Raw genomic sequence first — 15,512 nt, forward strand, 5'->3', positions numbered from 1 at the left:
AGCCTCTGCTTTCATCCAACAACAAACTCAAGAATCTTGCCAGACATTATTGGAACTTCAAATGGGACCAGGTTCTATGGTCAGATAAAACAAAAATAGAGCTTTTTGGCAGCAAACACCAGAGATGGGTTTGGCGCACACAGAGAGGTAGCCATATGGAAAAGTACCTCATGGCCATGGTTAAATATGGTGGTGGATCTTTAACATTGTGGGGCTGTTTTTATCTTTTTTGGATACATGGCATCATGGACTCAGCCAGAAAGCTTAAAATGGGCCCTGGTTGGATCTTCCAGCGAGACAAATCACACATCAATATCAACACAAAAATGGTTCACTGACCACAAAATCAAGATTCTGCCATGGCCATCCCAGTCTCCTGACCTGAACCCCATAGAAAACCTGTGGGGTGAACTGAAGAGGAGGCTCCACCATGTGGACCTCGGAATTTGAAGGATCTGGAGAGATTCTGTATGGAGGAATGGTCTCAGATCCCTTGCCATGTGTTCTCCAATCTCATTATGCATTATAGGAGAAGACTCAGAGATGTAATGCAAACATAAAAATTTGTCATGTGCTATAGAAAAAGTGTTTAGATTTCATTAGATAGCATTGTGTGAGGAACAGAGCAGAAATTCATAGTGTTTATGAATTGATAGTCTGCCGTTTTACTCATTATTTGTGTGATCTGAATAAAAGTCATTGTTGTTTTAGCGCCTCTAGTGTTTATTTCACCGGGAAATTGTGTTAAGTACAACAGGCCACATAAAAATCATTTTGCAAAAATGTAGTTATTGTAACATGATTCTATGACCAGGTTAAGAATGCCACTGGGGGAGAAATATGACAGATGTCGGACTCGGAGACAGTAAAAAGGCGAATTAACAAACCAATCGAATTTAACAACATACTCTCTCACACAATATCCTTTCTTCATTTCATTCTATCTAGGAAAAAAGTTACTTTTTACTTTTTTTAATACTTAAGTACAATTAAATGTGATTACTTTTTTTACTTTCACTCAAGTATGTTTTTGGCTAGATACTTGGACTTTTAAATAAGTAAAATTTTCACTCAGTATCCATACTTTCACTTAAGTATAATTTCGGAGTACTTTTTACACCCCTGTTCAAATGTGTGTATCTGCTAAAAGTGATTTTTGTCAATGTTTAGGAGTACACGAGCATGTAGATGTCCTCAAAGCTAAAAGCTACACAACTTTCATTTTGATTTATGGGATTTTTTTAAAGAGGTAAATATCTAAAACCTGATGGTCTGAAAATAGAAAATAACCCTGTGAAACCGTACCTGAAGTTCCACGCCATAGCCAGTGTACACGGTCACAGTGTAAGTGCACTGCAGGAACGTTCCTTCAGGAAGGGGTGGATCATCTGAAGAATCGATGTAGCCTTCTGGGTCAGTGAAATTGACCCTGCAGTTTGTTACAGCTGGAAGAAAATGCCAGACAGTCAACGTTAAAAACCCAACAGTTTGTCTGAGAATTGCCCAATATGAATTTCCAATGCTGGTTTGTGGTGATTAGTGCTCACTTTGTGCTAGTCCAGGTGGTGGACAAGTATGGCCATTTTGTTCATAGCAAAATTAAGTTGGTAAACCTGGTCAATCCTACAAAAATGTATTATAAGCCCTGTACGTTGGTTTTGGGATAACTTAACCCCCATTGGATGCAATTCTTATGGGGCGTTTAGATAAGACACGTTCAAAACAGCAAGACAGAGCACAACTGAATAAAAGAGAATGCAGGAATCTTGAGATGCAATTTTTAAACTTTTAAATGCAACTTTTACACGAGAGCTTTACCGTGCAAATTGTCACAACACACTGTCAGCATGCTAATTAAAGCACAATCGTTAAAAATATCACAACTAAAAAATGTAGATAAACTAGTCAAACTCACTAATCCACTATTTGGTTGTTGGATGGGTAATTGACCATAGTGACCCATCGTGAAACTCTGCATTACCTGAGGTGAAAACTCCAGGTGTTGCCTCAGTGTTTACAGAGGTTGGAACAGCAGCAGTGACTAAAGGCTTAGAACCAGTGTCAGGATGTAGCATTGGGGCATCCATATCCCAGCTCGGTGTTGCAATGGCTTCCGGGGGTTCGGTGGGCAGATCATCGGCCAGAGGTATAGTAGGGCCACTGTGCACAGGGAGAATCTTCCTAAAGAGGGGCTGGTCAGGGGAGAGGGCCTCTGCTCCAACCCCCAGCTCTTTCCCCAACATGGGCACCAGATCAGGGGGTAAACCACTTGGAAGAGTCACTCCCTTCTGAGCCAGCAGTTGGTCCTTATGAGACAGGACCGACTCTAGGAAGTCCTGCCCCATGGAGGAAACTCCACTGGGGGGTTCTTTAGGGGCTGGTACCTGCATTACCGGAGCAAGGCTGGGTGTTGGGATTAAATCCATCTCATCTGTGGAAAGAAAGAGAGTTTGAGAAAAGCTATAGGGGGAGTGCATATGTTCCTCCATACAAAGTTACCCCGTAGGAAAGAAAATTCACAAATGAGATCTCCTAAGAATCTAATTTGTTTCTCATAGACAGCAGTAAGAAGGCGGACAAATTGAGACTTGCATTTCCTGCTTCTCAGATTTGTCTCCTGAAAAAAAGACCTAAGTAATCTTACATGTGTCTCTTCTAGAGTTTCAGAAGAGATCTCAACAATGTCACAAACTATACTCAGATTTACCAAGATCCCAAAGTCTCCAATCAAAATTCAGAGATCTCTATATGAACTCATTAAATTATCTGAGCTATACTATCCATATATATATTATAGCTCTGTGCCCTTCTCTCTGTGTCAACAGTTGCCACCTGTGCTTCTTTTAGGAGAATTTTGAGAGAAACACCTGAGACAAAGTTGAATTTAAAGCCGCCACAATGCTAGGATGTTGTAGGTGGTTGCCATTGCATTGCTATGTGGTTGCTATGTTCAGGGTGGTTTTAAATGTGATTCTATGCAGTTGCTAGGGTGTCCTGAGTGGTTCCTAGGTGGTTGCTAACAGACCCAATTCAAAAGAGCCTGCCCCAAAAGTTTGATGCCTGACATTGTTTCACTCCTAAATTTAATACTCAGGTTATGGGTTTGTTCAGTATGAATAATAATAAGTTGTTCAAAGAGACTCTTTCCTTGGAAAAAGAAAAGCATAACTAATAACGCCATTAAGTCTCCTGGGCTATGAAAAGCAACCTCTGAGCCATAAAATTTCCCTCTGGAAAAGCATGTTGCCAAAACACATAATTACATAAGTGCAATAATATGCTTGATTAGCAATAGGTTTATGGTAAAGTGCAGTTAAATGGGCTGGTGTTGCTATATTCAGTCAGGCCAGATGTCAGCTGTATCACTGATGCAGGGTATTGTAAACAGGTGGGATGTCCAGCTCAGGGGGAAACTAGTTTTCACAGCGTTATTCTTGGTCTGTCCGGCTGAGTGGGCCATTGCCAAGCTTGTGAGTTATTATAGCTTTCTCTCTCTCTCTCTCTCTCTCTCTCTCTCTCTCTCTCTCTCTCTCTCTCTCTCTCTCTCTCTCTTTCTCTCTCATTGAATCAGGTTTGCTACACCTCCTGCGCGTCAGCCACACCGTAAATGCATTCTCTCACCCACTGCAATGCCTCAACCTTTCATTTTCTGCCGATATGGTGTCAATGAGGCAGTTAGTTGCTTTTTTACATAAATGTGACATTCAATGTCATGCTTGTGCTTCATAAATTGGAATGTAAACTTCAAAATAAAATTAGCATTTTGTGCACTATATACATATAGGCCAATATACAATGGGGTCCAAAAGTTTGAGACCACATTGGATCTAGGATTTTTTTTTTCATTTAAACATGGAAATAAACAGTTTAGGATTTAGAAACATTTTAAACAAAGTAATAATGAAATAGGAAGAAAAAATTATTTAAGACTCTCCATTTGCGACACTTACCATGTTAACTTCCAGACTGATCTCACTGTGAATTTTGTGACAGGAGGCCAAACGTTCTGCTGCTAAAATCGGTCTGTGCTTACTGAAATTCAAACCACTGCCCCCAGTGGCTGAAACTGGAAGTGTTGTTGAGGTAAAAATGTCCATAGGGTGGCACCAAAAGTGAGTTGTAGTGGTAAATGATGTAATAAGAGCTATTCAGCCCTGACATAAATTTGTAGTCAAACCCGGAAGGATAATTCAGCATGGTTTACCTCAGGAATTTCCTATGGGTTTTTATAATGAGGTTTATTTTAATTTATGAGTTAAATAAAGTCTGTGGTAAAAATTCCTTGAAGATACTTGGAAGTTTTGATCTACAATATAAATTAACACAGTCATACCTCAAACATTAATTGTTAAAAATTTGTTGCTAACAAGTTACTGAATAAGGACTACAACTACCACAAGCTTGTGAGTGTACATGCCTGATGAAAAGGAAAACCACTGTAGTCCTCATCTAGCAACTTGTTAGCAACATACTTTTTTTTTTTGGCAGCTTTTTAAAACACAATTTATGTACCAATGACTGTGTTCTATTGTAGAACAAAATGTAAGTATCCTAAAGTAATGTTTACCTCAGACATGGTTTTACTCATATATCCAAAACCCATAGGAAAATCCAGAGGGAATCCATGGCTCGAAAATGCTAGTTCTCTTCGGGTTTTTGGACTACAACCTGAACAACTATCTACAGTCAACAGAAATGTATATTTTATTAACCTTACATCCTAATACAGACCAAAACCCCAACCCTAAACCTAACTATCAGTGGAGTAAAAAATTTCATTTTATAGTGAAAATGCAACCTCAGAATCATGTTCACCATTGGTTACAGGATCTGAACTTGTGTCTCAGAGTAAACACAATTACTTCCTGGTGTCTGTGGGACCTGAAACCATGTCTTGGAAATTGCTTGCACAATGTGCTATCAATAGCGCCACAGGAAAAGTTAAACACATTTGAATTTATGCAAAAATGTCAGGTTTTGCACAAACTTGTGGAGTCCATGCAAGCTTGAGTGTATGCTGTCATTAAAGCAATAAGAAACACTAAAATTAATGTTCATTTTTCAGTTGAAATTTTCACTAAAATTGTTGTGCTGATAATATAATTTGTAATGACACATTTTTTATATGTATATAGCAATGGTAGAACAGCATTATGATACATACCATATAATAAACAATTTTTCCACAACAAACTAATTTATATGCATAGCACTTCTGTTCCGTGGTGTATTTTCCACAGAGGTGGCCATTCTTCAAGGTGAAAAAGGGAACTGGCTGATCAATTAAATTACACTGGTGAAAAAACCTATAACCCTCAGAGAGTGACAGAGTGCTGTCTAGGGACGTTGTCTGAGCAATAAAACATGTAATGAATCTGAGTGCAAAAGGAAACCACCTGATGTCGAGAGCAGAGGGCTATTTTGTCCTCTGGAGAAAGTTATTTGATCCATGTATACTTGTACTTCCATTCAATATATGCAGTTTTGAATTTAGTTTCAGTTGCAACAAAAATACTTTAAACTTAAAGGTGAAGTATGTTATTTTTTCTATGTTAAAATAATTTCTCTAATTTCTCCAAATGCAGAGGCAACTGTTACTAAGCCATTTGTAGGTTGATTTACCCAAAAAGTTTGAACACTGGCACTATCAAAACATGTTTGTTTGAACATCCCGACCAGACCGACACAGCAACATTGGCTCAACCAATGGTGTGAGATTGGGGCAGGATTATCTATTTGAACGACCAATGGAAGATGGGGGGTGTTGAGAATTTTCTTTGAAAACGAGAGAAATAAAAATAGACCCACATTTCTGACATACTAGGAGAAAGTTGTGAAGTCATGTACAAGGTGACTAAAATGTCTGACCTATAAGAAATTGGATTTCAGATTTCTTTTATTACATTTCAGTTGTCAATACAACAGCAATAGTTTATCCATTAAGTGTTCAATTTGAGACCGTTCTCCATAATAATTGTTAGTGAAGCACCGTGTTATTTCTATCAGTCAATTGATCCAGGGACGAATAGTAGCCATTTTTCCTCATTGTTCTCTAGCTCTCTTTCACTGTGTTGAATTGCTGTTGCACGCTGGTCAACTTTCATTCATAGCAAGTGGGTCAGACAAAACCAACACCATCTGACTCGAACTCTAATGTTGTAGTTAGTTGGGACAAGAGTCATTATCTACACTTTGCAGACTAGAGAGATAGAGAATGTTTTGAATGAGACAATTTTTTTGACCTGACTATTTTGTAAATCAAATTTATTATTCCACCACCACCTGTAAGAGACTGCTAATGTCAAGCATACACATTTAGGCCAGAAACATACTTTATGCAAGTACGCATACAACGAATGCTTGGGTAATGCATTGAAAGCATGCTGTCCTATTGTATATATTTAACATGTTCTGGTGTTACTGTGGCGTTAATAAAAACCAGTACTCAAGGGGGTGATAGAGTTACCTTCTAATGATGTTTTATTTTTCAGGTAGCTCGCTATATACATGTAGACTTCAACTAACTTGCTTTGCAAGATTCTCTGCCAACTGCTCTTCCATGACAGTGGTTGATCTGAAAAAGAAAACTTACCATAGTGAAAAGTGAAAAGTTACCATATATGTGCCAAAACTCAATATTATTTAAATTTTTCAACTTCTACAACAGTCCCTTAGATGGTGCAGAAATTATGCTTTACCAAAGTCTTTCTAGCAATTCAGTCCACTGGTGGCCATCTTTAGAACTCTCCTGGGAGGCTATTTCCAGTCATGACATTGCAGCTCCTATCAACTTGAATGGGGCAACACCGAAATCTCAAAAACGGTTGGTCAAGATTACGATCAAAGAGCATATATTAAATCAGCAGTAAAATCTGACAAAACTAGTATAATAAATTGTGCTTCTTTACCTCAGATTACACTGAAAAACACAATTTACCGGTTTGTTTTGCTAATCCTCGTGTGCATTCTCGAGCTGATTGACAGGCGATGTCTGTATCCAAAAGGTGGTTGGCTCTTTAACCTGTAAGGCGGGACTTCCTTTCTACATCTGTTGACCGTTGGGAGGGAGCTCCTTGGCTGGGTGTTCTAATTTCTCCCATTTTAATAGAAGTGGCCTGTCTCATAAATATTCTCTGGCTTTACCGCTGAGACAGAATGAAACTGCTTTGACATCACCCACAACACGGAAAAGTTGTTGACAGCTTGAATGCGTCGGAGACTTTTCAAATCTGCCTTCCCCTTACAAATCCAGAGTTTGCCAACATTTCTTTTGTCAATGAAATTAAAAGTTGTTTATGTTGCACATTAAAGTCCACATTACCAGAAGTTAATTGATTGCTCTTTTGGTCATTAGCGCATTAGCACATTTTCCAGTACTCCAGTTCTGTGTGCTATAGAGGGCAACAGTGACCGGCCACTTTTTCAGCCGTCTGGGTTCCGGAAGTATTTTCCCCATTAATTTCTTCCATAGACTTTTAATAAAATCCTTCATAAAAGAGTTGTGAGCAATGAACCAAACCAACCAGCTCCGAGGTGAATCACAACATCACCAACTTTGTTTTGAGACAAAAAATATTTGAAAATCGGACATAAAGACAAAGGTACAAGGCTGTGTACTTACCGTCTTTCCTGAGGGCACAAACTATAATCCCATAAAGCACTGTGAATGATGTCATTGAATAAAAATCTATGGGAATATACTGTATAAAACTATTGATTTTAGGTTGTTGATTATAAGTATAGAAACAATATATTTTATGTTTATTGCAAAATATCCCGATATGTACAAATATATAAGTAGTTTAAGGATGAAGGGAGATGACATGATTACATCGTTCACAGTGCATCATGGGAGTGTGCGGTTTCGCGGTTTCGTTGCCCGTGGTTCTCTGTTTGGTGGATATTTCTCTGTAAGTACCATGGGTAATGTAGTTGTTTGCCATGAATTCCGCTCTCAAACATGATTTTTAAACAATGACGTTGAGATAACGTGGACGAATGGCTTCAACGGAAGCATATACCATCGATGAACAACCTCGTAGCTCACGGTAGGTGCATATCGCGGCACCATTTTGCGGCCCTCTTCAGCCAGTCGCGGCACGTTTGGCATTATGCGGCAGCCCGTTTCAGCATATCGCCACCCGTTCGGCCCCATTTCATGGCCGGCCCACCGGGAAACGTCCCGATTCTCCCTATGGCCAGTCCGCTCCTGTCTGTCTTTAAAGGTTTATAAGTTATCATTGAAAATCAATTCATTCATGGGATAAATTAAAGGGATTTTTACTTCCGGAACCAGACTGTTGCACTCTATTGTGTGTTGTGGACATTACCGTCAAGCTCCATGACATTACAGAAGCATAAAAGCACCATTAGAGTAGTCCATATGATTTGTGCATTATATTCAAAGTCTCTTGAAGCCATACAATAGTTTTGTGAATCGCAAAAGGCTGCATTTAATGGGAAAAATACACGGTACACTCTGTGTAGACACGCACACAAGACGCCATTGAGAAGCAAATAAAAAAAACTGTGAACTAGCCTACAGACAGAAACTCCAAGTTCTTCCTGCAGTGTTACGAGGGTTTTAGAGTGTAATTTAAATACACTGTTAACAACAATAACAACAATAATAATATTTTACAAATTAGAATAATATTTAAATTGACTGAGTAATGATATATACATCATATCATGCATATTGCAATATATCACAGTTTTGAATCACAATTCACCAAAAATACAGAATCGAAATTATACTGTATCATGACCTAGATATCGATGTAATATTGTATCACCAGTTACCTAATGATTCCCACCCCTAGTAAACATGCTCAATGTCCCTTGCGGCAACAACAAATTGTATGCATAGAGGAAAATGTGTAAAGTATGTTTCGGGCATAACAACCTACACTGAAGCTCTTTTTCACGGCCTGCGATCTCCGAATATGACTTACACAATTATAACCATAATGCACTTTCAATTTGATCGCAAAACATTGTTGATTGCAGAAAAACACAGTATTACTAGTATCAAGGTACTTGCACTAGTTGAAGTCATTGTGGGTTTGTTAGGTGTGTATTGTTTGCTTATAAGTGTGTATGCACAACATTGAAGTACCTGAGATAACTAGCTAGCTACGTCGTCAGTGATCATTTCTGACATCTTTATTTACAAACCATTCTGCAGAACTAGCCGGAGATTAGGATAAAGTTTGACAAAAAAGACAAAGCGATGTGAGAACAAACAATGCAACACAACTAGAAGGCTCATATGATAACCCTGATAAAAAATCTAGAGTTGCCGCAAACCTGCTCCAAATTCGACACTCATTAATTTGAACATGCAAATGAGCTGGGGGGCTGGGTAGCTCAGCAAGTATTGAAGCTGACTACCACCCCTGGAGTCGTGAGTTGTAATCCAGAGCATGCTGCGTGACTCCAGCCAGGTCTCCTAAGCAACCAAATCGGCCCGGTTGCTAGGGAGGGTAGAGTCACTTGGGGTAACCTCCTTGTGGTCACGATTAATGGTTCTCGCTCTCAATGGGGCGCTTGGTAAGTTGTGCGTGGATCGTGGAGAGTAGCATGAGCCTTCACATGCTGTGAGTCTCTGCGGTGTCATGCACAAAGAGCCACGTGAAAAGATGCGCGGATTGATGGTCTCAAAAGCGGAGGCAACTGAGACTTGTCCTCTGCCACCCGGATTGAGGTGAGTAACCGCGCTACCACGAGGACCTAGTAAGTAGTGGGATTTGGGCATTCCAAATTGGGGAGAAAATGGGATAAAACCATTTTGTTGGTGGGGGGTCATGGGTTTTGAGGTCACAAATATAATGGTCCTCTTTGGTCCTTTAATATAGTAAAGGTGCTGAATGCAATAAAAGGCCCAAAATTGTATAATTTTTGTTTTAAAAGATACATGTATTTTTTAAGGTCACACAGTACAAGAACAACACTGTGTCTGCATTGCTAGCAATTTGCCTGTTTCAGTCATGTTTTCTTTCTTTTTTGTGCTGCCTCAAAGAAACAATGAATATCATTTGAATTTATTTTCATCATTGATGTATCTGTAAAATGACACGACTGTGTCAGCTGGCTAGCAAAAAGAAAAATACACAAAATTATTTACTACCCTCAAATTGTCCCTCATTGTTTTTTTCCTCCCAGTAGAATCTTAACACAATATTTCCTTCAAGGACTCGAATGCGGCTTTTCCATACAAAAACAGTTCATACCACTGCTGTCAAGGTCCAAAGAGAAAAAAAAAAAAAAAATTATAAAAATACCATAAAAGTAGTCCATATAACACAAAGCTGTTGTATGGCCCCAGAAAGCTTGGAATATAGTGCACGAGTCATATGGACTACTGTTATGATGTCTTTATACTGAACCTTTAATAGTGCTTTATAGTATTTGTCCTTTTTGAAGCACGACAGCTCCTGCTCACTATAAACTGCTATTCTATGGAACAGAGCTGCTTAAAATATCTATTTTTATGTTCCAAGAAAAAGCCCAGAATATGGGTTTTGAACAACATATGGGTGAGTAAATGAGTGAGTAAAAGTACATTTTCATTTTTAGGTGAACCACTCCTTTAACTGGTGGCTCATCCTCAAAATAAAATAATCTCTTTTAAAAGAAGACTCTTAGGAGATGATGTACAAAATGTAGAATTAATTAAAGACAAATATAAATTATTTAGAAAACCTTAAATTGATTTTAAATTATTACCTAATACTTTTTGCGTTAAGAATATATGACACTGTCCTTGCCAAAACCTAAAAGCACAGTGGAAGTCATTTTCACAGGTCTTACCATGTTCTAGTTCTGATCTGGGTGATAACGCTCTACTATGTGTTTTATAGATCATTTTCTTAGACAATGTCAAGAGGATTTTCTAAAAAGATACTTCAAAAGCTTGCCAGATTACCACATTTATTTAATTCCTCTACAATATACACACATCCGCTCTTCGTCTTAAACCTGATATGCTGAAAACTACTCCGTTAATGTTTTCACATTCACAGTTATGAATGACATATGAATCACTTACTTTACATGACATATTTTCAATTTAAAACAGCGAATTTCGCCAAATGGTGAATATTTTGAACACTTGGAAATTAATGTCAGTCTATACAACATTTCAATCATAAAACAATGGTCAAATATTGCATGTTTAGTTAGATACTTACATCTCACATGACACAAACACTCTTAACGTGAACTGCTTGCTGATGCGTGGTGCTGGAATAATCCATGAGGTTCCCACTTAGCTTCTTAAATTTGAGTCCCGCCTTCATCAATTTGATTGGCTATCTCAAATGACAATGACGAGAGGTGCAGCAGAACAGCAACAAGGATATCAGTAATGGGGGGGTGGGGGGCAATCTGACCATATCTGATTATTGGGGGGGACTTGTCATATTGTGGTTACGGTGATTTGCGGTGAATAACAAGCTCATTTGCATGTGAAAATAATTAGCGGTGAATTTGCTGCAAGTTTGCAACAAGTTAGCTGCAACTCTAGATTTTTTGTAAGGGAATCAGCAACGCTACACTGTAAGCATGCCACATCGTAGACTTCAGTAACCCAAAATGTCTAGGACATTATTTACCTATTCTGAATGACAAATGAACTATTCCATCAGTTAGAAATTGCTCATGTCAAGCAGACACATTAACAGCCTGTCTACACTGAGAGCAACCGGCGCATCTTGCGGCGTAGACACAAAGTCAATCCGCTTGAGCTGGTCCCATGAATGGCAGCAACTCCATGAACTCATTCACAGCCATGAGATAATGAGAGCCCCAAACATGGGCCCGCAGGAGCCCAAACAGCACAGCAATTACTAAGGGCAGAGCGTCTTAGAGCCCCTATCCAATACAGCGGAATGGAAGCGCTGATTGAGAAATTAATCCTGTAGCTGTCATCAACTTAAACCTCCCTCTCTCTCTCTCTTCTTTATCTTGTTTCGTCAACTCGGTTTCTCTCCGTCCCCCCGCACGCTGCTTATTCTGTCGGATTATGACTCAGACAGCTTTTCCTGACAGTGACGACAGAAACAGAACAACTGCAACTCAATAAATGGCCAGCAAAGAGAAGAAACGCAGCAAGGGCAAAAACCGATGGCAGCTTGTTCATGCAAAAAAAATATTCATATGTCTAAAATTGGCCCAAATTTACGAATGTGGTTTCAAGCTGCTGGGTGAATGTGAAAAACAAAACAACACATAGTATTACCATGGCTTTTTGGACATGTTACCATGGTAATACAATGGCTTCTTGACACACTGATGGTAATACTATGGTATTCTTTTAGGTATCTTACTGTACAGTACCATTAAAATACCATGTTTATGAATATGATAGTCAAACTATAAAATATGGTATTTTGTAATGGGTGTATAAGATATGTAAATATTACTTGATTTCACTCACAATGAAATACCATGTTTTTTGGACATATATGTACCATTGATAATACCGTTTTATTTTTTTGTTTTTGGACAGAACCATGATGGTAATACCATGGTATTCTTCGAATTACCTTATCCATAAAATACCATGTATATGAATAAAATAGTCATACTATGAAATATGACGCTTTATAACGGGTAAATGTGATATGTGAATATTGCCCCATTTCACTCACAAAAAGGTAATATGGTATTACCATAGTGCTATGGACATGGTACCATGGTAATACCATGATATTCTTTGAAGTACCATTAAAATACCATTGGAACCAAAGTACGATTAAAATATCATGTTATTTATTTTAAAGTATATGGGACTCCACAAACAAAAAAATACCCTTACACTACCAAAAATACCATAGTATTACCATGGTACATGTCCAAAAAACATGGTACAACCATGGTATTTTTGTATTGGGAGGGTACTTTTTTGTAAAGATCTTTCACGCATAAAAAGTATAATGCACATATTACCCAGGCTTTTTACTGTAATACTGTATCCTTTGACTTTATAGTACCATTACAACACCATGGTAAATAAAAATACAAACATCCGATACCCTCAATGAATCATGGTAACACCGCAGTACTGTTTTGTAAGAGTTATTATTATTAAAAAGAAAATATGCAACAATTTGTGCTGCATATGAGCATCAATTTACATTGAAATAATTCATGTGTTTTATGAAATATGGCAGCATAAATAAACTCCCTTATTACTTGTGTACTCTGGTTGCAGATGAAGCTTGCTGTCTCAGTAACCCAGGCCTGACATCTGCATGACTCTTTAAATCAAGGAATATAATTCCTCTATACAGAATACTTTGACATTCAAACAGAGGTGAAAGGGTGGCTATCATGCTGCACAAAGGTCTTTTCACCGAATGCACTTGACAAGAGCAAGATCCCAAACAATCCGGATCAGAACAGAACCCAAAGATCCTGTCATCTGTGTACAAATGCTTGATGGTTACTACCCCGCTTCTCTTTGTGTGCCTGGATCAATTCCAAAGACTGCTCAGAATGAATTTGCCAAAACCAGAATAAAGGCATTGACAACCAAATTGTAACAACCTGGAGAGATTTCTATATATATCAACAAATGGAAGTACATTTAGCTCCACAAAACAGTTTGCATCATTATCGGGATGTTGCTAAAAGTCAGCAGCAAAAGAGCACAACCGTAGGGTTCCAGAAGAAAAAAAAAAAAACTATTTTCTGAATAGAGACATTGATATTGCTAAAATAAACCTTTCAAGGCAGACTTACAGTGAGCTCTGAGATTGTTAGCAAGGAATAAGGTATAATAGTAACACTTTACAATAAGGTTCCATTCGTTAACATTAGTTAATGCATTATGGTATCATGAACAAACAATGAATTATATCTTTTTTACAGCATCAATTAAACTTTGTAAATGTTAGTAAATAAAAACACAATTGTTCATCCTTAGTTCATAGTGCATGAACTAATGTTAACAAATACAACTTTTGATTTTAAAACTGTATTCGTATGTTGAAATTAGCATTAACTAAGATTAATAAATGCTGTAAAAGTATTGTTCAATGTTAGTTCATGTTAACTAATGTTGTTAACTAATGTTAACAAATGGAACCTTATTGTAAAGTGTTACCAAAATAATTCACTGAAAAAGGAAAATTTAGTCATCATTTGATATTATTTCTTCAGTGGAACACAAAAGGAGATGTGCCTCAGTCACCATTCACTTTCACATTATCTTTTTTCCATAAAATGAAAGTGAATGGTGATTGAAGTTAACATTCTGCCAAACAACATCTTTTTTGTGTTCCTTGGAAGAAAGTCATACTAGCCAACCTAGAGAGATTTGAGAACTATTTTTTCCTTACAAGATAGTTACATCTTTATCGGGACGTTGGTGAAAGCTGGCAGCAATCTCGATAGGGAATTAAAGTAAACTATGAATGATGTTATTTGACTAAACTTATAAACTATCAGCAAGGTAGTTGCATCTTTATCGGGATGCAGAAATCACATAAGAAATGGCATCAAAATAAACTACGAATGACTTTGTCTGACCGAACTGATAAACGATCATCAACAAAAAAAGCATTACAAAACCTATAGAGATGTGGAGAGACTGATGTTTTCCGACAAATCACAGTCTATTTACCTCTGCAAGACAGTTACGTCTTCATCAGGACGTTGCTAAAAGCTGGCAGCAATCGTACTAAGGGCATCAAAGTAAACTACTGTATGACCAAACTAATAAATATAATTCAAAAACAACACAACAACATAGAGAGATTTGGAGAGACCTTTATTTTCTGGTAAATCAAATTTAATTTACCTCCACAAGACACTTGCATCTTTTTCAGGACCTTGCTAAATGCCGACAGCAACCACACAAGAAAGGGCATCAAAATAAGCTAAAAATGACTGTGTTTGACCAAACTGATATAAACAAGCTCTCGCAAATTTGAACAGCTTTTCCCATGTACTTCCACATCTCCCCCATCTTCACGGTATCCCATTATCACCGTTTAGTGCTATGAATGCACGCTGACTCATTAAAGGTGTCAATGATCCCACCATTGAGAGCAAAAGTAACAGAGTGATGGTTAAAGGAGGGATTGTGTGAGAAGAGGAAGGTGGGTGGGTGGGTGGGGGGTTGTTCAGGAGAGAGAGAGAGAGAGAGAGAGAGAGACTGAGCAAGAGCTTGTGTTTCTGGGCAGAGCAGATAAAGGCCACAGCCATTGGCTGTATGGATGTAGGCAAGAATTCCACGCTTGTCAAGGTTTGAACACACTGCTGAATAGAGCAACATATAACTAACCTTGACTTTTCAATCTGCACATTTGTCTGCTTTTATGCCCTTCCTTTTGCACCGCCAGTGACATTCTCAACACGCTTTAAAGCTGACAAACAGACAATTACTCTAACCATAAATTCTTCTGGGTGCATTCCGTCCGTTCCTATTGTGTCGCTGTGGAAAAGCACCTTATGTGAATGCTACATTCGTTATTAGTGAGTGCAAGGTACAAAACATCGCACTT

General features: G+C 38.1%; 1 protein-coding gene across 3 annotated transcripts in view; it reads right to left on the minus strand.

The window, feature by feature from the left end:
• Window positions 1-15,512, minus strand: part of LOC127432568 (seizure 6-like protein) — a 62,348-nt gene that overhangs the window by 24,137 nt on the left and 22,699 nt on the right. For 2 of the 3 annotated variants that reach the window (XM_051683807.1, XM_051683806.1), the window contains exons 2-3: window positions 1,982-2,431; window positions 1,306-1,445 (exon numbers count right to left, since the gene is read on the minus strand). In XM_051683807.1, the coding sequence (XP_051539767.1) occupies window positions 1,306-1,445; window positions 1,982-2,431 (590 nt within the window). Of the gene's footprint in view, window positions 1-1,305; window positions 1,446-1,981; window positions 2,432-6,466; window positions 6,540-15,512 lie in introns of those variants that run through there. The other variant, XM_051683809.1, reaches the window with a different exon arrangement.

This window comes from Myxocyprinus asiaticus, chromosome 42 (assembly GCF_019703515.2).
Source record: "Myxocyprinus asiaticus isolate MX2 ecotype Aquarium Trade chromosome 42, UBuf_Myxa_2, whole genome shotgun sequence".
Taxonomy (NCBI): Eukaryota; Metazoa; Chordata; class Actinopteri; order Cypriniformes; family Catostomidae; genus Myxocyprinus; species Myxocyprinus asiaticus.